The sequence below is a fragment of the Strix uralensis genome, chromosome 14 (assembly GCF_047716275.1).
Source record: "Strix uralensis isolate ZFMK-TIS-50842 chromosome 14, bStrUra1, whole genome shotgun sequence".
NCBI lineage: Eukaryota > Metazoa > Chordata > Aves > Strigiformes > Strigidae > Strix > Strix uralensis.
In genome coordinates, this window is record NC_133985.1 from 18,005,611 (window position 1) to 18,031,888 (window position 26,278).

The 26,278-nt window shown below is 45.8% G+C and overlaps 1 protein-coding gene across 1 annotated transcript in view; it reads left to right on the forward strand.

Moving 5' to 3' along the window:
• MGAT4B (alpha-1,3-mannosyl-glycoprotein 4-beta-N-acetylglucosaminyltransferase B) overlaps positions 1-26,278 on the forward strand; it is a 51,706-nt gene that overhangs the window by 14,185 nt on the left and 11,243 nt on the right. Inside the window, exons 2-5 of the mRNA XM_074883327.1 lie at positions 21,126-21,305; positions 21,998-22,138; positions 22,972-23,105; positions 25,929-25,975. Of these exons, the coding sequence (XP_074739428.1) occupies positions 21,126-21,305; positions 21,998-22,138; positions 22,972-23,105; positions 25,929-25,975 (502 nt within the window). The remainder of the gene's footprint in view (positions 1-21,125; positions 21,306-21,997; positions 22,139-22,971; positions 23,106-25,928; positions 25,976-26,278) is intronic.

The following is a 26,278-nucleotide window of genomic DNA, read 5'->3' on the forward strand; positions in this document are numbered from 1 at the left end:
AACAAGAGGCATATTCTCCTCTCGGTTACATCAGTGTGCATTCGGAAGAACCTCGTTAGAATAATTTAATTTCTTTTCGACACAGGCTGGTGTCACAGAGAGGGCAGTCCTGGGTGAAGCGCAGGCTTACTGCGCTGGTCTGAATTTGGAGCCGAGGCTGGGACAGGCAAGTTTAGCTGTTCAATTTAGTACTCCCTCATTTTTACCTCTGCAGTATTAAGCTTGGAGAATAAGCAGAAAATGTTTAAATCCCTTTCTTCATTGCTGCCATGTTCAAACTGAATTAACTCTCATCCAAAGGAAGCCTGTGCTATAGGAAACATCTGCCGTGGTCCAAATTGTGTTTGAGGTCAGAATTAAAATGTATGTAACTGTTCAGTGGTGAGCAGTGAATATACAAATCCTGCTCTTTGCCAACAGTTGTTTTGTGAGACATGATTTGTACGCTTCCCTTGTACCTGTGTGGTTACACGAATGTGTTATTGGAATATGAACCAGCACAACGTGTCTCAGGAAATAATGATTATAAGGTGAAGCGGCTTGCTAGAATGTCAAATAATTTCTTATTTCAAGCTTACTTTTATTTATTTGCCTTCTACAAACTATGTTACTGGAGTGTACTAGTAATTGATATGAGGATGTAATTGTGTTCACAATGTGCAATGGTTGCTCTGTGAAATATTTGTTCTCCTCTTGGCTCCTTCATCGAATGAGTTGATATAAGCTGTCAGGGAAAGTATGAACAATTTTTAGAGCTGTTCTAGATTCCGTCCTTACAGATTTTTTGATTGTGTAACCAAAAAGAGCTTTTGAAAAGATAGAATAAGTCTCAAGTATAGTCTGGCCAGGGAGAGGCTGGTGCTTTGCTGTATTTGATGAGTTTTCAGTCTGCTGAATTAAGAAAAACTAAAGCTCCCATTTTATGGAGTATTATCTGAGGACTGGGAGTCTTGGGGTGTATTTGAGTGCCTAGGCTTCCTTCTGGCTTCTTCTGGGTAAAGACTGTTCAAGTTTGAAAAAAGTTGTTCAAGTTCTTTAAATTGTGTCCTGACTTTCAGCGGGAATTGCAGAGATAATTACAAAAACTGAGGAGTGACTGACAAAAATGAGTAAGGCAGAAGTTTGAGCAGGAGTCGGTGGTGTGTGCTAATGCCATATTTCTGGTGCACAGTGGCAAATGTTGGTACCATATGTATTTCAGAGGTTAGTTACATGATAGCACCAAATTCCCGATGGGTTAATGAACGTTTTGGTTCAGACTGACAGCTCCTGAGGCCCCAGAGCAGCAGGGTGAGGGTGGTGGCACCAGGCTCCTAGTCACGGAATTGGACTGATGAAAAGAAAAGCCCTCTACAAAGTTGGCTGGGTACCATTCAGCCCATTTCACGGGTGGGAAATCCCTTTGAAACCTCCCTCTGACTGTCCCTCCTGCAGCCCCTCAAACATAGAAGCCATGTCTGCAGAAGGATGGGTTTGCATTTCTGTTGCTGACATGTTTGCTAGCAGAGGAATGGCGTTTATTGGGTCGCTCCAGGACGTCTATGCTTGTACTGGGCTGGAAAGTCTGCGGGGCTCAGGGCAGGGACCTCGAGTGCTGCGGTAGCTGCTGCGAGGACAGCTGGAGAAAACATCCACGCTGCAGCATCTCACCCTGCTCAGCTCTATGTTCTATAGCAAGACGCCAGTGCTAGACAAAATACATGTGTGAGGAGGAGATGGTGCCAAAGCAGCTCCAGGAAAGCAGCAGTTGGCCATTAATTTGCTCAGAGGTTGGGCGGGTGGATTGGTTCTGCTGCTGTGGAAACCCAGGCGGATGAAGGGGCAGGAGGACAGGGGTGGTAGGTCACACCAGAGTCTGCTGTCGGCGCAGAAGAAAGAGGGAGATTTTTATGTTTTGTGGCGCCTGTTTTCCTACTTTGGAAAAAGCTTCCTTTTTATGTGCCTGTGTAAATGCTTTATAGCCTGAGTACTGAGACTTTGAGTAGTTCCTTGAAAATTGATGGTGAATTTTGACCACGTACAGCTGGTGTCTTCAAGTTCATGAGGATTCTGCTCTGTTTGTGATGTGGGGTTTTTTTTGCATTTAAATGACTGATTTTATATAACTTCTGAGTAATGACAGACTTACCATCATTTTCTCCTCCCCCCACCCCCCCACCTTTTTTCTGTTTAAGCTTGGTTTTTCTAAGGGATTGAAGCTATGTCCTCCTTCCCAACAGGTTTCAAACTACTAGTCCCACTTTAGCCCAGCTGGGCTATGGTATGGAAATCCCACAGGTGATCTAAGATCCTCCAGGTTCTTTTGAAGGTAGTCAGAAGGGCAGAAGAGAGAAGGTCTGTTGGTGGCTCTGCTGGAGGATAGTATGAATTCCTCCGTCAGGCGTGGATGAATCCCTACAGAAAGCATTATTTTCGTAAAGACCCAACCACAAGAAATGCTTTAATCAAAACTTTTGATTGAGTACAGGACCCCCAGATGTTGGGTTCTCCCCTGGGGTGGGGTGCGCTGGGGTGGCCATGGCCAACACCGTTCTCTGTGGCTGGTCAGCAGCTCAGCCGATCCAGCATAAAGTCCTGCCAAGTGCTGAAAATAAACAAGACCAAGTTGTGTTTTTTTTTTTTTTCCTTCTTACACCTCTAGCAAGGGTTAGAAGTAACCACAGAAAGAAAATAATCTTTTTTTTTTTTTTTTTCTGGTAATGGGACCATCCATTTCGGTATTCCTACCTATGGCCAATGCCTCATTCTCTAATTTTTGTTGTTCTGACTGCTTTGTTTTTTCTTCATTGCAATCAAGATAATGCAGTACAATATTGCACTGAGAATTTCAGCTATTCAATTACCTTTCAGAAGTTGGCTTAATTGGCTCTTTAAGTGATAGCTCTCTATTGTGTGCAATCAGCACGACTCAAGGAGGGAGCAGGAAGAGGATAAGGACTTTGTTTCTAATCAATAAATAAAGGTCTTTGAAATAATACTGCTTGCAATTTGTATCACCGGTTAAATTACGCCGAAGATGATAGTCTGCGTGTTCCTTGTGGAGCACAGCTATAACAGAGTAATAAGGCTTTACTATCAGCAAGCATGCAGACTATTTTACTCGGTGTTTCCAACAAATCCAATATTCTCTCCCCTTGGATTTTTTCCCCCCAAGTATTAGAGGAAAACCAAAACAAAACTGCTGCAGTCTGGCACAGATGGTTTGGGAAAGCCTAATATGTAACGACTAATCATTTGGTTTGCACCTCATGAAGTATGCAAATGAATGTGATACCTGATGATAAATAATTCAAAATGGAGACGCAAGGCAAGGGGAGATTATAGATGGAATAAATATAGGGTAAAGAAACTTTAAAAAGATAAGCAATCCCAAAAGCCTAAGCTCTTCTTCCAAGCTACGATCCATAGATACGGCTGCTCCTTGGTGCAGGTTTGCCTCCAGTGCTTGAATCCAAGGGACTTTTGGCGAGCAGGATTTCTAGAGTTTGCGGTCAGGGTTTGGTCAAAGCTACAAATCTCAGGATCTGCTGCCCTTGCGCAGCTCTCTTGCACCTCAGGTCATCACTGAGCTTCTTCCTGCCTTGGTTTAGGCATCAGGAAAGCTTTGCCAAGCACACCAGGTTTCTTTTAGGTTCCCCCTCAGTGGGATAAAAGTGATTGGCTGCTTCATACTTTTTTTTTAAAGCTAAAGTTACTAATCGTAAAAAGATGCTTCTTCCTTTGCTCCCTGCCCCATCCTGGTAAGAGGTGGATGATCAGTGCGATGCCCTGGCTCTTCCCCCCCGTTTTTGCTGTGGGAGGGAAGACAGTGGTGATCCAGATTTATAATCCTGCTCCGAAGGTCAGCTTTAAGACCATTCCACTTGTCAGCTTTTAGGAGTTTTCACAAAACTGTGGAGGTAAATTGAGCTTGCGCTTTTATCAGCTAGAAGTGGTGATGCTACGGTGTCCTGGTGCAGCTCAGCATTAAGCATGCCCTTAAATTGCCAGCAATCTTCTCCTGGCAGCCGCTGGCTGGTGTCAGGCGCCTTCGTGCCCAGACGCCCCGACAAGGCTGTGTTTGTTAGCGGCGGGTTGGTACGGTCTTCTCTCGGGGGAGAAGTGGAACTGAATGGTCATTTTGTGATGACAGTAATTGCAGCATCCATGTAGTTTCACCGTCCAAGTGTTTTACTGATGATCCCAAGTGCTGGGTTGCTTCCATATTGACTTTGCAGAGCACCACGGTGCTGGGTGTGTAGCATCTATTTATAAGATGCAGTAACTGCTGATTTGCTAGTAATTTTGTCTGTATTGGGTTAAGCAATATAGGGGAAGAAGGGCACAAGAAACAACTTTTTTTGTGTAGATTTACTGTGTGGCTTATTTTGGTCCTAGGAGGAGCTGTTATAATAAAGTCAGATATATTTTCACATCTGCCTATGAAGAATGTAGGATTTATCTTTCAAATGAAATTTGCTTTGCACTGCCAGCAGGTTTTTTTGAGTAGCTATTTTTATGAAATATAACCTGAGAATTTGTATTGGCTTAACACTTAAAATGTAGCCAGAGGAAGATGGAATATTCATCTTTATTGTATTTGTTTCTCCTGTAATGAGACATTACTGTCTGTCGTAAAGGAAGCGTTCCCCAAGCCCAGGGAGCATGCCTAGTTATTTTCTGCTTGCTCCATTAGCTCATGTGCAGACCTCTTGATTTTTTTATGTGCATGTGCTTTTCTACTTGTTTAATCCTGCCAACTGCTCTTCTGGTTGGAAATCCATTTCTATAATGCTGGGTATTACACAAATTTGTGGATGCTCTCAATGCAGATAACGTGGGGGTGAGACTGGTTTGCACAATCAGGCTGTGCCAACTTTCTGCTTTCCATCAGCCACACAGAGAGCTTTACATTGCAGCTCACTGAGGGCATAAAATGCATGCAGTAAAGAAAAATAAAGTTTAAGGAACAACTGGAGGGCTGTAAACATCGCTTCGATTTTGATTTACAAAGTCCAAGCACAGCACAAATTGTATGGCTCACTGTGCCCTGTGGAAATCTCTCTTTGTATTCCTTTTTTGAAAAATTTCCATAACTAGTAATCATGGGATCGTAGCAGAGAGCTCTTCTGTAAATAGCTTTTTGGTCACCACTGCTGTTTACTATTACTCTATACAGCATGGTAACTGAAGCTCCTCATTCATGGGAATATTCGTAATGAATCGCAGCACGGAGGCAGGCGGTGGAGCTTTGCAGCCCTGGATTTTGGGGGTTTGCTGTGTGCATGGTGCTTTGGGGACCAGAGCTGGGGTGAGTGAGAAGCATCTTCTCTCTTGGAGTGCTGCGTGTGATTTGCAGTGTTTGTGTAGCTGTTTCCAGCAGAACTGAGCACATCCCTGCCTGTTGTACTGTTCTGGTTGTTTTAATCTGTTGAATTTATCCATGGCACTTTGCCTGGTGGAGAGCAGTGGGAATGTTGTCAGCAGTGGCAGAGAAGAATGCCAGGCTGCTTTTTTTTTAATTATTTGTAGTGAAGCCATACGAAGTCCATCCAGTGCCTCATGGCAAGGGTTTAAGTAGCTCTCAAGCATGCTTTGTTTAAGCAATGGAGCAGGCAACCTGCTCAACGTTTATATACTTGTGTTAACTTCTGACTTAACTATTCAGTTTTATTAAAAATAAAAGGAACAAAGTCATTCTGGCATACTTTGATATCTACAGCATTTGGAAGCTCTTCAGCTTCTCTTCTCTTTCCTGATTTCTTCCCAAGAATAGTTGCAACACTTCTCTTTTTTAGGACTTTGCCCTAATAATTACATCTGTGAAGATCCGCCGGGGTGGGTTATCCCACAGGCAGGATTATGTCCTTAAATGGAAAATAAGCTGCTGCAACAGCCAAAGTTTGGGAAAAAATATTATTGTGGGAAAACGAACTTGCTGGATGTATTATTCCATGTTGTAGAGCTGCATGGTCAGGAAATGCTTGTTAGTGTGGAGAGGAAATGCTTGGGTCTTCTAAATGCTTGTTGCATTCTCTTTATGTTGTTAAAATAGGAAAACATACTTCTAGTAAAATACCAGCTAACACACCCTCTGTAAAATGAACAGGAGGCGTGAGAAAACATTTGAGGGAGATGGGGAGGCCAGTCTTGTTTTATGAACTCTTTAATTTATTTGCTGGCTCATGCTTCCTCCCTTTCCCCCGCAAGTCGGTGGTGGTGCAGGTCCTCTCCAGGCTGCCCAGCTGATTCCCTGGCCCTGCTGCTTCTTGGCCAACGATTTGGGCTAAATAATCCAATTAAGCTTTGCAGCTTATATAACTCTCTTGGCTTGAGGCAGCAGCCGGACTGACAGGGATACAAAACACATCTGGAAATAGTGTACTAAGCATACTACTGCGGCCAGAGCCAAAACGATTTGGACAAATTTACTCATACGCACAAGATGTCCTTTGAGCAGCAAGACGTGTGCGTGCACTCTCCTCGCTGAAGAAGTCGAAGTTAGAAAATGCTCCTATCCATAAACTGTTGCCCTGGCTGGGACTTCACTGGCTTCTCCTCTCCCTTTGCTTCTGGAGGATCATCTGGCTCTTACTCTTCAGCTCCGGAGGATCAGCCAGTCCCCGTAGTACGCTGATCATAAATACGGCGTATGTTTATGTATTTCGAAGATGGGAAGGACCTCCAGCATCATTTTAGGCTGACTTCTTATCTGATACCCATCACAGGAGTTGCTTTTTATTTAAACTGAAATATAACTTTGGGTATAACTGGATCATAGCTCCAAAGAACCAATGGAGGTTTCTTTCTGAGAATTCATTATAACCTTGGTAATTTATGCTAACAGTTAATCACACTTACTATTAAAACGTGGGCATTTTACATCAGCTTGAGGGTTGGGGAGAAAGAAGAACTCAGCGATTCTGTATTTCAAGTAGCGTGCCCAGCACAAGCGTAGAAAAAAACCAGTGCACGTTTTAGCCCTCTCAGATGTCTGTTCTCCTGTTGATATCCATTACTCTCAGTAGGGAAGTTATGGGCATTAGCAGCAGAATGAATTTCCTTTCATGTGCAGTGATATGCTCTTATAGCTTCATTTTATAGTCTACTGTCTGATGTTAAAGTAAAAAATTTATTTGTCTTTGCAGGTGTGAGAGGCTGGTTTAGCACTTGCGTCCTGCCCGTTCCTGGGTGCTTGCACGGCTGCCTGCCTGACACCTTCCAAATCTGTGCTGGGGAAGGGGTGTAGAAATGCCATCCCCTGAAATCTGATATGCCACACACACACAGAGCTGCCAGGCTTGTCCTTGGGAAAACGTATACAGGGAATTAGCTACAGTCAGCGTGCACTGGCTGGGCTGCAAATGAGCAGTGCCAGAGCTGCAGGGGTGCCAGAGGTGGTTTGGCAGAGGGTGCGTTTTGATCCCAAGAGGGGACGTCGCTGGGGCACAGCAATACTGAAGCAGCACTCTGTGGCATCCTGACCCCACTTTGGCTTTTGAAGTGGATGGTGCCCAAGGATATGCACCCGGGCAAAGCCCACAGTGCTGGAGAGGTGGTGCAGCTCTGCTTGGGGCAGCTTTGGCCTGCACCAATGTAGGGCTAATAAATGCTCGCCCCACACTGACAGCATCCAGGATCTCTTTAGTATCTTTGCACTGGCAGGGGGCTGCCTCTGGTTTGTTACAGAAAACTTAAGATAGTTCTTCCAATGTACTGTTTTAAAAGACTGTCAGAATGGCCTTGCTCTCACCATGCTTTGGACATGGCCATGGGAGTCTTCTAGGAGTATCTTCGTAGTCATAAATACCTACATACAAAGTTATGATCTTACAGTTTATACACTTCATTTTTTTTCCATGGTCATAAAACTAAGTAATGAGTTCCCCAAAATGAGCTGTGTATTTTGAACCTCCCAGCCCATGACAGCGTTGGAGCTCACCCATCTGCATGGCTCTTCTTCAGACACGGGTTTGCTGGATATGATGACACAGCTCTGCCTCCACTTCTTCCACATTGCTACTATGTCTGACAGGCTGACTACCCTCTTTTGATGTTTTATCCCTAAAGAAGAAGAAAATTGGATTAGATTTTTCGCAGCAACACACAGCGGTGATCCCGGGTAACAAAGCTGATCTATGTACGGGAAGCTCTGGGAAGCTCGGTACGAGGGTAAGTTATTAACAGGAGACTCACCCAGGGTGATTTGCTATATGGACATCTCATATAAAGGCACTCCAAAGGATGAACAGATCGCTAGACATTTCTTCATGTGCTCAAATGACAGCTTTTAGTACTCGAAGAGGTGCTGAGCAGCCTGGGTGGCCGGTGAGAGACCACTTCCAAAGTGATGTTTGGATGCATCGGAGTACCTAAAGCACCCGAGTACAGAAATGGGCTCCCCAGGCACTGCAGTCCAGCAGTAAACCTCTTTGTACAGAGGGAACAGGGGCTTGAATTGAGCTTTAAATACTTGTGCTGTGAGTTTTAAGGGCAGTTTCCACTGGATTGGGTCACACTGCTTGTTTTCCCCATGCTGTGCTGAGCCTCGCTCCCCTGCAGTGGGATTTTCCCTGGGTTTTGACCTCCTGGCACCCCTGGGACAGCCGGACTGCATGGAGGGAGGTCAGGCCCTGCACTCTGTCACTCCCACTGGTGTAGTTTGCAGTGATTTTGTGCAGTTTAACTCCTTCAGCACGAGCTGTGGCTTTGCTCAGCTGTGCTTGGGGTTTGGCTTGTGCAAAAGCCCTCTCCCTCCTGTGCCTTTGTCGAGCAGCCGTGGCCCCTCCGGAGCTCTGTGCTCTCCCTTGTCTTCCCCTCACGCCTTCCCAAGTTTAAAAATGTTTGAGCATCTCAGCAAATCCTCCTGACCCAGTATAAAACTGACTGATTGATTGATTTCACCCCAAGGAGCGGATGGGGACGGCGGGGCGCTGCTGGGGGAGCCGTGGCTGGGTGCTGCACCGCTTTGCTCTCTGGACAGCCCAGTTCAACATTGTCCTGCACATGCCCCTGTGCTGATGCTTTCTGGGCTGCATAAGACACAGCTGTTTAGTCGTGGAAAACTCCCTCCATAGGCTCTAACACTGTTTGCTGGGTGCAGCTCATGGGTTCCCACGGGAGATGGAGGTTCTTCTTTCAGCAGACAGCCCGTCCATCTTGCATTCTTGCAGCACCTAAACACATCAAATTGAATCCCTTTGGGTGGAAAGTCTGGAAAACTGAGCCACAGCAGCCCACGTAGCAATTAGCGTTACCTTATATATGCCACTGGTAAAGGTAACGGTGTGTGAAATACTGAAAACCCAAATGCATTTAAATAGACACGTTGGAAGGAAATGAGAAGTGTGAACTGTGCGTCTCCGCTTACAGGGAGCATGAGGTGTCCTCTGCCAGGGCTAAACAGCACTTTAGGAATAGTCGTGAAATTAAGCATAGATACCATGGTCTTGTGGTCCCAGGCTGCATACCTATTTTTGGAGGTGGTAAGCAGCATACTGTAAGGCTCAGTGCATTGCCTTTAAGCCATTAGGTAAACCTGACATTGCAAGAAAGCAAAACCTCGAGGGATGTTGTTTCACAAACCGTTTAAACTGCTCTTCATTTGGGCTGTTGTCCGGAAGGGCATCCTAGTTCCCATGTGCTTCCTTTGCACAGCTTGGTCAGTGGGATGATCTGGTTGAAAATTAAACCTGCAATGAGGATGCTTAATTTTCCAGCTGGATCAGCCCATGGATGCAGTGGACCATGGGGCTGCACGGGTGTTGGTGCCGTCTGAAGAGGCACAGCACAGGGAGCACCCTGCTCATTTCGGCTTGAGATCGCCAAAAGCCACTCGTGACACCCTCCCCGGAGCTCAGCACGGGGGAGTGGGAGCTGCCAGTAACATTTAGGAGCAGCAGCTTGTTGAGAAGCTTTCGGGCATCATTTAATAAGCAACCAAAGGTCTTAGCAGTAGGACACCCATGTAGTCAGCATCTCCTCCTCCCCCAGCTGTTTATTTTCTACCCTTGAAATGTCCTGCAACCCCCACCTTGTGCTGTGCCATCGCCAGCATCTGTGTTGCCTCGCAGCAGAGCCGATCTGCTGGAATAATGTTGTTGCTGCTGCTGGCATGGGGCTGGCAGGCAGCTCTGCAGCTGAACTGTTGCGGGATGTAGAACCAAGGCCTCCTAGCTCTGGGTTAGTCCCTGCATTTTTGAATAGGGAAAAGTTAAATTACTGCAGGTTGCTGTTGCTGGCGAGTTGGGAACTCCATCTTGTTTGTACTTCCAGTGATGTGTTTTCTGCAAAGGGAAGAAATAAGGGGTTTTTTTGCACTCTAAAACAGGCTGGTGTGGTTTTATGGGGAGGGGGTGTCAGCATTATTTGATAACCCTTTCTCATGTTTTCTTGGCTGCTGAATGAGAAAAGGGAGAAGTGGGTCTTCCGACTCTCTTAGCAGTATGTTTGTCTTCCCAGGAATTATCTTAGTATATAAAATGAAACAAGAGCCTCAGATAGCATCAACACTTATAGTTGGTCTAAGTGTGCTATTTAATGGCAATGTCTTGTTTTTTCTCTGGAGAGAAGAAAATGTACCCCATTAAGTGCTCATGTTACAAGCCTGCACCCTGGGGGATAAATATTTCAAATACTAATGCTGAGTAATTTTTAAAAGGTTTGGTATGCATTTTATTTTAAGCATTCTGCAAATTATTTAAGACTACTAAACCAAAATGCAATTCAGATCAGCTCATCCCATAATCAGTATGTGGTGATTTAAAAATCTGCTTCTACCCACCAGCACAGTCGTGCATCCGATCGGGCACTGGTACAATAGGGAAATTGTAATCTGTTTGCTGCTGCGGATCTGTAGGTAGACAAGATGTACGATTTACATAGACAGGGGAGTGAAGGGAACACTCTAAATATCCTTTCACTCTAATAGAGTCGCATGCATTGCAAATGAGTTACTCTTTTGGAAAAAGAAGTCAAACCTGACTTGCATTGAAGTTCTCAGCTATTAACATCAGCGGAGCCAGGGACGCCAGCCAGAACTTCTGTGATTTCCTTGATATCCCTCTGACTTAGTACATCACTCTAACTTTTCCATATGTGTTCTCTGATTTATAACACGGCAATACTTTATTTTACTGTTGTAAAATACTTTCATACACTTAGCTGTGCCAAAAGCTTCATATGTTATTGATTAAACAAATTCCCTCTGTTCCAGGATTTTGACTGTTCAGAGTCTGGTTGTAACTTAAGTGGAATGATGAGTGCGATGGTCGATCGTACAAGGAGGTGCGGAAATACAATGTCCTGGCACTTATTGCTGCTAATCAATAAACTATCCTTCAATTTGCAAAGTGGAACTGCTTTTTTCACCCGCCCCTGCCGCATCTCTCCCGAGAGGGGTTGAGCTCCTCCATCAGCTGCAAAGTGCCACTGGTTCGTGGTCATTTGTGGGGGGGATGATGATGATGTTGGACTTTAGTAATGTTGGGAGGAGGATTAACAAGCATTTGATTTCGACTCCTTCACAGGCAATTAGTGACAGCTGCTGCTAGAGAAAGGGCGTGATGATTAACACAGTGACCTTTGCAAAGATCGGCTTCCCTCCTTGGAGGGATTCCTTTCCGATGGACTTGCGAGCCATTAGCGCTAGGCACAGAGTGGGATGCATGGGTGCTTTGGGGTTTGGTGGAATGAGGTCTGTTTCACTATTAACATAATTAGGCTGTAATAAAAAGGGGGTTCCTGTTAGATTGTGAGGTATTTGCTCTGCTTCAGGATTTTCTGATTCTTTAAAGCTCAGAGTTGGGCCTTGCCAGCACCCACAGGAACGTGGTCCTGCACGCCTCAGACATCAGCTGTTTCTTTGGGGTTGTTTTGCTTCATGAGATTTTATTCACTAGCTTTGGTACTCGGTGTGAGAACAAGGCGAAAGGGAAAGAAATCCAGTCTGGATCTTTGCAAGTGGTGAGAGCCAAGCAAATCTGATTTGGGTTTCTACTGCATGTGATGGTTTGCAATCCAGCATGAAGCTGATGGCCACAAGTGACAAGTAAAACAACCCGTGGCACAGCCAGCGCCGAGACTGATATGCCTGGACCTCGATAACACGCAGACAAGGGTGCTGCAGGTTCCTGCAAGTGCATTTTCAATACAGGAGAGCAACGTGCTTTCCACTGTGAGTCTGTTCCCACTGCCCTGAGGTGCATCCGAAAGCATTTTCCCTGCCTGTGCCGTGGAAGGACAGTGCATTAGGCAAATGCATCTTCTTTTAAACCATGCCCAGGTTTGCTTGGTCAGGACTGACCATGTGTGCAAGCTCCCAGCCTTTCCCGTTCCCCTTTCTCCCCCTTTCTTTCCACCCCTCACCCAGGTTTGCCTGTGTGATGTCCTCACTAAAAATCCCGTAGAGCTGCAATTATTTCGAGGTTTAATGACCCATGATTTCTGTAATGCTTTATTTTGTTCACTTTCAGCATGTTTTTATTCCCCAATCAAATAAAGAGTATTAAAAAACCCACCAAGAACAAAGTCTTCGCTTTCCATTTGAGAGAAAAATGCTTCGAAAGCTGTATTCATGCTACACAGGTAAATAATTAGATTGCTAATGAATTAGCTTCGCTTTGAAGACAAAAGCTGCAGTGTTCCTAATTAAGTTGTGAGGAGAGACACTGAAATTTGGGGTCTTTCTCCCAAGAAACAGGAGAAAAGGGGACTGCCAACCCAGATGAGGCTAGGGACCACTGGCAGGGCAGTGATTTACCCACCTTGGTCTCAGCCTCATCTCGTAGTGCCTCTGCACCTTCCAGCTCTTCGATGTTGTTTGAATTCCTCTTTTCAGTGTTTTTCCATGGCAGTGAATTCAGAGAAATAATATACTTTGTCTGTGCAACACATTTCCTTTTATCAGTTTCAAATTAATATTTGATTTGAATGGTTACTTACTCCTGTATTTTGAGACAAGGCAAACGGAAGTCTGTGATATATTTTCATTATATCACTCTATTTTATATGCTTTTCATCATGAACCCTATTATTATGCCCATCCTAAAATGAATAATCTCTTTTTTTTTTTTTTCCTTTCCTCATAGGGCAGGGGTTTTTTTTCAGGCCTTTGATCATTCTTATCACCCTCTTCTAAAGCCCATTTTAAGTCTGTAATAATACTTTTCAGATGAGGTGAAAACTATTCTGGGATTAGGCAGCATCATTTTAATAATGTTATAATCTTCATACTATTATTCCCCATCCCGTTTGCTAAACAGACTAACATCTTGTTTGCCTCCCTCTCCATCCCCCAGGTTTTTTTTTCCTGGATTGCTGCTGCTTGCAGAGCAGCATCAAGACACCCCGATGCTCTGGTCTCCTTCCTAGTTAACATTGTTAATTGAGAACCATGTGAAAAATACCTTGATTCCCCTCCGATTAATTTGCATCTATCAGCTTTGTTGCTAATTTGCCATTCTGTTGCCTTTTCTCCTGGTTCTCTGTATCACTGGTCATTTGCTTCTTTTCTGGCTTTGACAAACTTATCTCTGTGTCAGCTCTGTATTTGGCTACTTCACAAATTCATCTCCTTCTCCAGATCCTCACTAAATCTATTAGATGGGGGTTTAATACCAATCCGTATGGCTTCCTCTTGATAGTTAACCTTTTGCTATGATGAAAATTCACTGTTTAATTCTGTCTTCTTTCTCTTTAGATCAATGACAGTATTTGCCCTCTTCCCTTCTCCTCCTTAGCTGTTTTGCAGCAAAATGAATTGCCATCTGATTTCTCCATCTCATTAAATCGCTTGGAGTTGATAAAACTCCAGGAAAAATCAGGACTAGTTCCTTTTGTTGAAGCTGATGGTGCTTTATACCTACCAGGGATTTCCCCACCCACCAGTGCTTTTGTTTGCAGCACAGTAAAACCCAGGGGATTCTCAGTGATCTTGGAGCTCTTTGTATCGTTCCTCGTGATTCACCCATGGAGCTGGGCTGCAGAAAGAGATCTCAAACCTGCTCTGCAGGTATCTGAGAGTGGTCTGACAGCTTCTGCTGCCTCCTCTGCCCTGATCCAAGGCATTTTTGGTATAGGTGATGGGCATCACGGTTTGTTTTCCTAATTTCTGAGTTTTTACATCCTTGCTTTGGAGCCTGCATCCCTCCTGCAGCTCCCTGGGGAGCTTTTTGGGTCTGGGTGCAGGCACCCCTGCGACTTGCTCACTTCTTGGAAGGGGAATTACAATGTTCAAGATCTGTGTTGTGGTTCACCACCCCCTTAATGGGAAATCCACTCAATCCCTGAAAATTTACTACTTGGGACTTTAAAAGCAAAAAAAAAAAAAAGCTTATTTTTGGAAGGATCTGTGTGAATGATGTCTGAACTGGATCTCAAATGCAAACAGTTGCTCCGACTTTGGAATAATAAGACGCAGGGGTATGTATTTTCCTCTCTCCCTCTGAGGACGTATGTGCTGAGACAATATTAAATTCCAGCGAGGAGATGTGAAACAGGAATATGATCAAAACCTACTGCTGCAAAAAGAAGAAATGGTGATTTAAGGGTGCCCATGTTCCCTGGGTAGAGATGGTCAGGGGAGAGATGCATTGCATTTCTATCTCATTACGTGGAGCTGTCGAAGGTTGAAATGCTGTTAAATATACCACAGGCTCTTATTAAATGGCTATATTAAAAAACACACACACACCAGATTGCAGCCAGTAGAAGTACTTTCTTTACTTGAGGATCATTTTTTCAGACAGGCTGACTTTTAATAAGCCTCTTGTGCCAGCTGATGTGTTAGCTCAGCATGATGGTGGTGTAGTGGGATGCTCAAACCCACCAGCTGACCCGGGGCCAGCGCGAGAGCCGCCGGCGCTGGGCTGAGCGACTGGGTGGGCGCTGGCTGCCGTCACCCACCGGGGCAGACGGTGCCTTTTACTGGGTATGGAGGTGGGTTACTAGCTTTTGTAACATGCCATAGACCCCGATGCTGCAGAATGGTGCTGTGTCCCCTCAGGATGCAGCTTGAGCACAGGCTCTAAGTTGAGGCTTAGCGATGGCACCGAGATGTGCGTTGGGGTGGTGGTGGCTTCGAAATACATTATTCAGCCCTGATTCAGGATAGCACATGCTGTAGGTAGTGACTGAACTGAAGCAAAATGTAGATAAAGGGCAGTGTAGAATTTAAGGAACTAAACCATAGCTGCTATTTTTGATGGCTGCTTTGGCTGCCTGTGGCTGTAATGGTGACTCTGGGGGTTGTCCTATCAGTGCCAGCACCATCATAACACAGCCCCTTTGCTTTTAGGTGGGAAACCCACGTGCTGCCCCCTTCCTTCCCTGTTCCCTGCCCTGCCTCCACACCTACAGCTCTTTTCCCAATAATAATGAGCTTTCCAGTGATAGTAAAGACTCTACTTTCCATGTTACTTTCTCTCTTGGTGCTAACCACAAATTACAACATAATATAATAAAGAAACTTGAGAAGTTTCTTTAAATAAAACCTTTTTTTCTTTAAAAAAAGTTTAAAGAAACTTATAATGAAGAAACTCAAAGTGTATTTTTTATAAGCAGAGTCTAGAAAATATCTGTTTTGATTCAGTATCCGTGGGTTTGGGACGCAGTGGAGCTGTAAATGTCACATAATGTTTACTGAATAAAGCATCTGTGTTTGCTGGTGATGGCACTGCTGAAATGCTCTTTCTTTCTGTGGGGATGAATCAGCCCCCAGCAGGGTCATTGCAACCGCTGGAGCCTTTTGGGAGGTCCACCCTGCCAGATAACAAATGCTGCCTGAAATCTGGCCTTGACTCTGTTTGATTTGTTGCTCGGCATGTCTTGGTGCTCAGTTCCTTAAGGCAAACCAAGGTCTCCCTGGCTTCATATATCCTAAGCTGCCAAAATAGTTATGATTTTAAAAGATAAGTCTAACACTGGGAACAATGGTCTGCTGGCTCATGGAAAAGGAGATGATGTATCTCACCTCTTGCTCATCTTACAGGAGCTTAGTTAGTGTTTCTTTAGATTTGAAGGAAAAGACCTGCTGAATCTTCATCCTGGCAAGGGCAGTGACTTTTGAGGGGTATTTTGGATGCTGAACTATCCTCTCTTTTCTTTCTGCTACTTAAGACAGTACTTTTACTGTCACAACTTACCTGTAGCTCCACATACCCCAGCAGAGTCACTTCCCTGTTAGTTTTTGGGGGGTGCTTTGGGGTTTTGTTTATCGTGAGTCTCTAAAGCTGGTCTCTTCCTTCTACAGCCAAGTAAGCAAAGGGCAGTATTTTGCTTGTAATGGTATAAAATGTTTATTGTAGAGTTACTGCCGATTCCTGTGTACCTGTGTGTAGTGCCTAACATCTGTGTGCTACACTAGCCATCAGATTTCCAAGTAAAGCAGAACTAACCTTTTTTGCATCTCAGGAGCTGAATTTAATTCACTGATATGGCATGGTAACTCCTTACATCCATTTTAATGGTCTGGTGAAATTCTGTTAGCAAAATACTTAATGAATGTTGCGATTCAATCAGGGCAATCTAGAGTGTAATGTGTGGAGTGGTGCCAGCGTTATATAAATCATTAGACATCAAAACATTAAAAAAAAAAATCCTTGGTCATCATCTAACTCCAAGAGCTCCTGTAAATGGCTGGGGACAAAGCCAGGCGTGGGCAGTGCAGGCGCCTGGCTGGGATGGGGACGGTGGCGAGCTGGGGTGGGATGGCTCGCCAGCCTGGCTCCCCGTGCTTCACTGGTTGCATTTTTGGATAACATAGATGCTGTAGCGTGGGGAGGGGGTTGTTTGTGTGCTCAGGAGTCCCCCCAGGCCCTTGCAAATCCTGGAGGGAGAACGGTTATTTATTAAAGGGATGCTTTAAATAAAACAAAGGAGAATAGTCATCACAGAGAAATTTTCTATAGGCAGTTTAGTGTTCTGGTCCAACTCCATTTGTGTGGTGAACTGGGGACTGCACTTTTTTTCAGCTCTTTTGGCACTGGAAACTCTTGCAGCAGATGGGTCAAAAGGTGCAGTTGTGCTCTTGAAGCCAAGATTTTATAAAGATAAATGGTTTAGAGGTTTGGGGTTTTTTTTTTTTTAGTTTTTAAACAAAGTCTCTTGAAAGTCTTCCTAATGAGAAGCAAATCCAGCTAGCAAAGACTTTGCATTCGCTTTTGAAAAGATTGAATTGGAGGGAAATCTCTGGCTTTGGCCATGGGTCCACTCTGCTGGGAGAGGTTATCTGCGGAGAACAAAACCAAAAGTAATTGGTCCTGAAATACGGACATGTTTAAAATGCACCACAGGCTCCCTGGGAGGTTGGATTGTGATTTGAAAGACTGATGCAGAATAGAGAATTACAACATTCCTGACTGTATATGTAGAGATATATATATATGGATGACTGTGTGAGATTTCAGAGTGGGGGTTGTATTGGTACTGGTCTGATTTTGCGCCCATCTGCTGGTTTAGGATCAGATTAGGTATTTTGCTTTCACTCAAAAACTGAAAATGGATAAACAGTGGACACAGATGTCCCAGCCCTCACCTCTGCTAGCAAGCATGGTTTGCACTTAATAGTCACTTAAATAAGAATGAAGCCACAGAATTCTCCATCACAGAGAAATACTTTTTATTAAACGGATGCTGTCTTGGGTGGAGGAAGGCCTTTGGGAAGGCTGCAAGAGATGAACTGGGCAGACCCCACATGAGGCTCGTGGGGAGCAGCCTGTGAGCCCCACCAGCGAGTGCCCGTCCTCTGTGCACCACTGCATCCCAGCTGCCGGGAGGGGAGCCCGGTCAAGCCGTCCCTGCCTGCTGCTTCACCACCAGTTTGTGTCGTTACTCACCCAGCCCAGTGCAGGGATCTCAGCTGGAGGCCCCAGCTAAAAAAACAAAGCTGGGCAGCTGCAGCCGGACACAGCCAGGGCGAGAGAAGGGAGCAGAGAGGGGAGTTGTCGGTCGGTGAACAATGCTCAGCCAGATGCTTCCTACAGCCATTGTCCCTCCGCCGCAGGCTGCTCCCCTCTCCAGGGATGCACCCCCAGATCTGCTCCGGTGAGCGCCGGGGTGGACAGATGGCGGCCGGTGCACAGCTGTGCCCAGCGCTGCCTTCTCGGGGCTGCAGAGAGCCGGCGTGTGCGAGGCTGCTCCATGCACGCTTGGAGCCTTACAGCCAGCTGGTTTCCAAAGACGACTTGGGAAGGACGGTGGAGTGCAAAGATGAGGCAAGGCAAGGTGTGAAACGTGCTATTTGCAGGGCACTGGGTATGCACAATGTGTGCTGCGAATACTGCAAGTCCCCGTTCAAGCGGGTTTTTGGTCTCCCAGGTCTGTCCTGCAGACTGTCATCTAACACTGACTTTCTTTCTTTATTAAACCAGTGTATTTTAAGCCTGAAGCAATGTGTTATCTCTCAAGAAAAAGTAAGCTGAGGTTTTTTTAATATAGCTAGGAGTTTTTGTCCTGCAGTGCTTGAGTCTGGGGATATTTTAAGAGCTCTGCTGTCTTGTGCTGGGAGGAAAGACAATAAATATGTAGATAGGGAGTGCTGCTGCTTTGAAAGGTAAGTAAAGGATCTGTGCTGAACTGACACTAGCTGAAAAATTTGTTCAGCCTAATTAGCAGCAATTCACTTCTGTGTCCAACCTTGCTTTTAGAGAGGGGAGCCATTTCCCCCCCCGCCTTATCTCCTGCTGCCCTTCATGGCTTTCCAGAGCCCTCCCTGGCTGAGCAGCTGAGGGTTTTTGTGAGGATGGCAGATCTGCATCCATGTGTCATTGCAGACCGACGAGTGCAAAATGGCATTACTGGAAATTCATGGGAAACTGTACGCCCATCTTGGGCTTTGTCTCAGACTGTTCAAGCTGTCACCAGAACTGGTCACGATCGATCAGCTTTTAAATTTCATGAAATTTTAATTAAAGAATGGAAAGCCTACGAAGACATCATAGGACAAGAGCCATGGAAACAAATACAATTTCACTTCCAACCATTAGCCAGAAAAGCAGCAAATGGTTGACTGCACATCACCATTGCAGTCTAATGAAAAGTACAGCTCTTGGCTTTGGCGGGCGGGTCATTAGTGACTGAATAATCAGTGACATTTCCCTTCTAAATCTGACACAAATGAAGTGCAGTGCTCTGGAAAAAGCCATTAAGTGCAAAGCCTTGCCTTTACTCTGCTCCAGGTATTGCAGAACAAGATCTAATGGCAGCCTTTAGCTGTGATTTGGCTTTGTTAGCCTTCATGGGATAGTAACCTCCTGGTATGCCGAGAGCCAAATGCTTCCAGCCTTGCACAAGCACAGTTCCTGCCATCATGTCATGCAAAACCAGAAAGTGAGACTTGTTCCTTGCTGGTATTCACAGATTCAGCTCATAAAATGTACAGGTAGGAAAACTTATAATCTAGAGTACTGGGAAGCTGGAAGGTTTATTCTTGTGTCTGAGAGGTACCGGCAGGTAGAGGTCTAGCTCATGGTGGTGTCAGTTTAAAGCCTGACATCCTCCTGTGAATTCCCATGGCAGCTCCCAAAGCTGGGTGTTAACCTGTTTTTCTGCTAGTTTTAAAATGTTTTCTCGATGGGAGTGGAAAGCAAGCGGCACTGCACAGGAAAAAGGAAGGACTGGTCTTGTTTATGTCTATCCCTCAACTTTCTCTGAATAACGTGTTGTCAGATGGATGGAGTAATCAAATGGGTGTAACTTCCTCTGCTCCCTCCACATGTGCCAGTGGCTTTGAAAATAGTGCTGAAAGGTTAATAGGAGCCAGACTGCCTTGGGGAGGTCCCTCGTGTTGAAGCAGTGAGTCTTTAAGAATGTTTTCTTGGGAGAAGAGACCCCATGGGGAAAACTTTTCCTCAGCAAAATCAGTCCTGGGAGCTGGACTGGGAAGCACTGTTGTCTTGGAAACTCTGTGCTTTGGAGCTGGGTATGTCTGATCTTCAAAATTCCTTTTTCTTTATGGACCCTAAAATAGAAGTTGTCGAGGCAGTCAGTGCATCTATGTTAGGAAGTTCCAGTTCAGTATTTTTGGTCACTGACTCTCCTGGTCGTGTTTGGGCTAAGGGTCTACTATTCAGTGGATAAATCTGGTTTGGGTGTAGTCCTGTGAGTTATAGCCTTAACTGAAAACACATGAGTGATCACAGATAAAAGTGTATTTTTAATGAGTAGTTTCATTAATAATGCGATAAAAAACAGCCTGGGAAAGTTCGTTAATGGCTAACCAATTCCACTCCCAGCTATTGTATAGTTAGTTCTGACTGAAGGCTCTCAATAGTTTTATTGCTTAAAAAGGGCATGGTGATGTTATTTCAAAATAAAAAGCTTTATTACCTTATCAAAAGTTTCTTTTTTATATATTGCATTTCTAATGCATCCTTAAGGTGTGTATCCAAACACTTGCATTTATATAAGCATCCACGCAGCTATTTGCATGTGATATTCTTTATCCTGTCGTCTTTTGGAGAGGTTAGATTCCCCAAATCCCTTTTGGCCGTTAGAATTTGGGAGACTCTTCCAGGAGAAGGCCTTGGAGATGCTGTCTGGGGTTTCTCCGAAATTACCCACTTGAACACCCTTTGACATGTGCTCTTAAAACTCTTTCCTTTGTGTGCCACAAGGAAACAAAGCAAGGAGCAAGGCGATTCAAAATGTTGATATTCCTTGGGTTTGTCATGGCTTTAACAGGCCATCAGCACCAGAGCTTTCTGTTCTTTTTCACTTGACTCCGGTTCCCTGCTGCTCACTCCGGTGATCACCATCACACACCTAAACTTCTGGAGCTAGAGGGAGATGCGGAATATTGCTTGTAAAATTAATGCCAGCAGCTGACTCTCCTTTTCCAAGTCTATAGTGAAGAAGATCTGCCATGCAACTTATTTTTTGCTGTGTGCTTTGGTCACAGAGAACCAGGTCATATTTCTGCATGACCTGGAAACCCAAATTAAAGAGAAAAATGGGAGTAGCTTTTTTATTGTAGTTCTGCAACTTAAGCTCCAGCCCTCTCACCGATGGGTGCGGGCTGGACCACAGCTCCCTAAATCCATGTTTTAAGGATTGTGGAGGTAAGAGAGGTATGCATGATGGGCATTGCTTTTGCGACTTGAAACCCTTCATTGCGCAGAGGAGAAAGCTTCTTTCTCTTCCATCTGCAGGTGACGTTGTGGACATCTACCAGCGGGAGTTTCTTGCCCTCCGGGACCGACTGCACGCAGCCGAGCAGGAGAGCCTGAAGCGCTCGAAGGAGCTCAACCTGGTCCTGGAGGAGATCAAGAGAGCGATCTCGGAGAAGCAGGCCCTGCGGGATATAAACCGGACCTGGAGCAGCTTATCTGGTGAATAAACAGAGAAGTTGAGGATCTCGGGCTGTTTTGAAGCAGTTGCTAATGAGGAGGTAGAGAGGTGTGCGTGTGTGTGCGTGTGTGCAGGGCTGCGGACAGGACGTGCTCTTCTCTCCCCCGGCGCAAGCAAATTGTAGAGTTCAGAGGGACTTGGGAACTCTTAAACTCCTGTTTAATTAGAGGTGCATCTGCATCATTAAACATTGAGATTTGCCTCTGCCGAGGCTATTTGCCAATTTGCTTGCTTACAAGTTTGGGTTTTTTTCTTGCAAGTCGTACATGCCTTTTCCTATGGCTATATTGAATCCATATGGAAAATGGGTATCTGAAGAGAGGGGGGAGGAAGGAGTTAGGCTGGCTGAGCACCCCCTGCCAATTTATTTGTTCTTTTTTTTTTTTTTAAGTTTCTCAGTTGAAGAAAATTGGATCTCTGCAAAAAGATCCGATTTGACCTTCATTTGATCTTCATTCTCCCTGCTCCTTCCCAAATATTTTGGGACTTCTTTAAGGCCCTCATGGCTCCTGCTGAACTTTAATTGGGTTTGTCGTAGCATGTTAAAGGTTGGCCTGATTTTTTATAACCCAGCAGTAGTCTCGGGTGGCCAGGCTGCTCTAAAAAGGCTTTTCGCCTTGCAGTCTCTTCGTATCTACCATGCCTTCCAATTGATTCCCTTTTCCTTTTTAAGACGAAACCAAGTTAAAACTCTGGAATATCACCAACAAGAATGTGCTGCACCTTCCCACCATCTTCCATCATTTGCCACATTTGCTGTCAAAGGAGAACAGTCTGCAGCCAGCCGTGCATGTGGGACAGGGGCGCACTGGAGGTAAATGGGAATTAGTGCTGCTTCTGGTGCTCTTCCTCACCTTGGTGCCTGTCCCTCCCCTTTCCTCCGGGCCTGGCTGTGGTATGCATATGAACAGGACTGGAGGAACGGCTGCATGCCTCATGCAAGCTTCCTTGGTGTTGTGACACGTGGGGTGGGTAAGCCATGTCACGTCTGCAAGTCTATGGGGGACTGCTGTCTGTGCTCTTGACTGGCACTAAAATGTTCTTGATGCTTCTGCCAGATGTTTTTTGCTGCTTTCCATCTCCAGAGTGCTCTAGACTTTGCCTGGAAGGTGGTCAGATGAAAGCAGGGCACTTCATGGAGACTCTAACCCATCTTAGGAGACAAATCTCATCTGGAATAAGACTTTGGTTACTAGACGATTCCCCCCCTGCTCCCAAATCCCAACCCAAAGCCAAAGACCTGACCTGACCCTCCTAAACTGAGATGTTTTAGGCCATTGGAAGGGTTTGGAGAACAATTGTGGTCTTGAAGTTGCTGTTCACAGGCTGAAAAGGCCCTTAGGAGAAGGAGAGGGTTTGGGTGTTTCCTTAGACATCAGTCTTTCAGGGAGAAAAGAAAGAGCCTATCTGACTGCCATGGGTGCCCTGCCAGCCTAGTGCACTGGGGTGCTGCTGGTTGGTACTGGGCTGGGGGACAGGAGTATGGGAACCCTATGTAGCCCAGGAACCCGCCAACCAGCTGATCACTTCTGGTTTTTAATGATGGAGTGTGGCACCGAGCAGGTGAACCATGAGGTGGTCGTGGGAGTGAAGTGACTTGTCCCAGCACACCCCCCCTCTCTAAAATCTCTCCGTGGCCCTGGGCAGTGTCCGTCGTGATGGGAATCCCCAGCGTGAAGCGGGAGGTGCATTCCTACCTCACCGACACCCTCAACTCCCTCATCTCAGAGCTTACTCAGCAGGAGAAGGAGGACTCCGTCATCGTCGTCCTCATCGCTGAGGTAAGACAGAGCTTTGCCTGTTTACACCATTCCCCTGGCCCCCATCCCATCCCGCTCTCTGCCAAAGTTGGTGCCACAGGACAGCTGTTCATCTGGAGGCCAACTCTGCCGCTTGCTAGGGCAGATAAGCCCAGCCTTGGGCTGCTGTCCAACCAGGATCATCACAGAATCATAGAATCATTGAGGTTGGAAAAGACCTTTAAGATCATCGGGTCTGACTGTAAACCTAACACTGCCAAGTCCACCACTAAACCATGTCCCTAACTCTTTTAAATAACTCCAGGGGTGGTGACTCAACCACTTCCTTGGGCAGCCTGTTCCAGTGCTTTATAATCCTTTCAGTGAAGAAATTTTGTCTAATACCCACTCTAAACTTCCCCTGGCACAACTTGAGGCTGATTGCTCTCATCCTGTCACTTGTTACTTGGGACCGACCCCCACCTCATTAGGTGCGTCCTGCTCAAAATGAAACACCAGTTGGGCCAGAGAGAGTCAGGATGTGAGCAGGCAAACGTGCAGCACATGCAGTTGCCTTTCTGATGTAAATTGTGATGGCTCTTGTAGGGTGCTTGAGTGGTTATTCCCAAAATGTGCTGGAGCAGCCCCGTGGCCATGTCTAGGGGAACTCTGAGACCTGCTCCTGAAGCAGTTTTGTTTCTCCACATACCTGTAAGACAGCACTAACCCCCTCTCAAAACCCAGGAGCCCGCTGATTTGGGACTGAGACTGATATGCCTCTTCCTCCTGGTGTCTGGAGCCCAGAATCAGTTGTAGAATCGAAGGGCTAAAAAAACCTTGATACATTAATCCTCAGGAGCTGCTTTATCTATGGGTTTAGATAGTTATTTTTCTCCATGGCTTTCCCCTCAGGATTATTTTCTTGAGCCTGAAGTGCATTTGTCTTAATTTCCAGAAATCCAGTGAGAAAGATAAACCTCAGTAGCATGTTACTGGGAGCAGAACAAAGATAAATGTCTGGGTTTAATGCCTGTTTACCCATTGACATTTGGAGTAGCCTTCAGGACTGTGGCTGGTGTTTTGTACAAGGAGAAGGTGGGCACAGATGGGTGCAGCTGAAAGTGCCCGGGATGAGGTTTGGTCCTGGCTGTCATTTCCCTTTGAGCCAGGACAGGTTTGATGGCTGTTTTCACAGCGGGTGAGTTAAAGCATGAGAGGTTTTAAGCAACTTGACCAAAAACACCTCCTGTTTTGGACTGCAGTAATATCTCTTTTAGCTGACTTGAAAATAGGGTGCACGCTGTGATGGCAGCTTCCTGACTTTCCATGTGTACCATTGACGAAGGAAGTGAACAACAAATAAATTAATTCTGATACCGTGAAGTGCAGGAGCACACTGCCATATCCCAGTAACAGCAATGGTAGCTGTTGCAGATCGCTGCTGTCACTGTCCTCTCTTGCCAAGCTTGCTCTTGTAGCTACACAACATCCTCCTTCCGTGCAAGTGTCAGCCACCGCTGTGCCTGCTCTGCCTCTTCCCAAGGAGTTTCTGGATGTACTGCCCGTGGCGTTGCTTGTTAGGGCTCCTCAGGCACAGGATAAAGCAAAAATAGTGGAGAGGGTGGTATGAACCTGGAGCTGGGTAATCCGGAGACTCAGGACAACAGTGGAGCAACTGAATGTCCTTTTTGGGATGGGGACTTCTCGTTTCTGAGTGCCACCACTAACCACCACAGTGGCTGGGCTGCCTGGGAATGCCAAGGGCCCCTTGGCTGGTGGAGGGGAGCCCCGGGGCAAGCTGGCCAGCTCCGCTGTCACCAACCTGACATTTTGGTGGCAGCCGGGCGCTTGGAGAGGAGCTGCATGTTTGCTCCCAAAGCCAAGAGCATCTTTCCTGCCTTTGTTTTTTCCGCTGCTGTTTTCTTGGCAGCGTCAGGGTAAGAAATCGGTCCAGCACCGGGAGCCTGAGCCCTGTTTGGGAAAGGGACCTTTTTCCTGTTGAGAAAACCCTGCCTTGTCACCGTTCCAGCATGGGAGCACTGTCCTCAACTTGTGACACACATTCCCGGCATCTCACTTCTCACCTCTGCCTGGCGCTGAGCACAGCGACAGCCAGTCCCGGCTTCTGCGATTCTGTGTCTGCAGATCCACCGGGGACACGCGGTTCCATGATCTGTACAACCACCCAAAACAATGTTACCACCAGGAAACAGGCACAGTTTTTACTCCTGGTTCCCCTGCCCTTTGTTCTTGGATTCTGTTTTCCCGGTCACTGTGCAGATGCCTTCTGTTCAGTGCCTGTCCCTGTGTTTGCACTTATCTTGCCTGCAGATAGCGGCGTGCAGCACTGCTGACCTTTGCCTCCCAACTGTTACGGGTAGCCAGGTTCATTGTGGGAACAAACTATTTTTTTAGGAAGAAAAGCATTGAAATGAACCTGAAATGAAAAATACATGCTTATAAATAGACCCCTCTTTTTCACAAAAGGGGTGGAGATCCTTTTCTGCCAAGAGTATTCACTTGGATGAAAGCCAACGTGTTTAGAGAAAAAAAATAAATAGCCCAGAAGTTAACACTTTATGCAAATGCTTGGCGCTGGCAGGGACAAAAGTGCCAGGGGAGCAGGTGGGGAAGACGTGCAGGGTCTTGAGTCCTTTGGGGTGGAGTTTGGTGTGTGATGCCTTTGGTTAACGCTGACCACAAAAGAGGGTCCAGGAGTCTGTCAGAATGGGGAGAGCGGTTAAACTGGATAAAAGGAGACATGAAGGAGACAGTACCCCTGGAGTGTGTTCAAGGTGATTTCTGAGCCACAGGGAGCACAGGCTGAGGCTGAAGGATCTAACACTGTTTATCTTTTGTTTTCAGACAGATCCGCAGTACACAGCTGGAGTGGCAGAAAATATCAAAAACTTGTAAGCACTTCCAAATGACTACGGTGGTATGGTCTGTGCCTGTAGTGAGGCCAGCAAATGGCTTCATTAAGGAGAAAATACACACTTCTCTGCTTCCCTTTTGGGTTTTTTTTTTTGTTGTTTGTTTTTCAGTTCTTAAACTCTGGGCTGTCTTTGCTATTGCCGCTTCCACTTTCTGCTTGTTCTAAAATGCATCCCATATGTAGCTTCCAGTAGGCTCCTTTGTGCTCGCAGTATTTAACACACACAGTCAGGCCATTTCATTTTGCTCTTTCTGTCCTGTGGTGTTGTGAGAAGATGGAT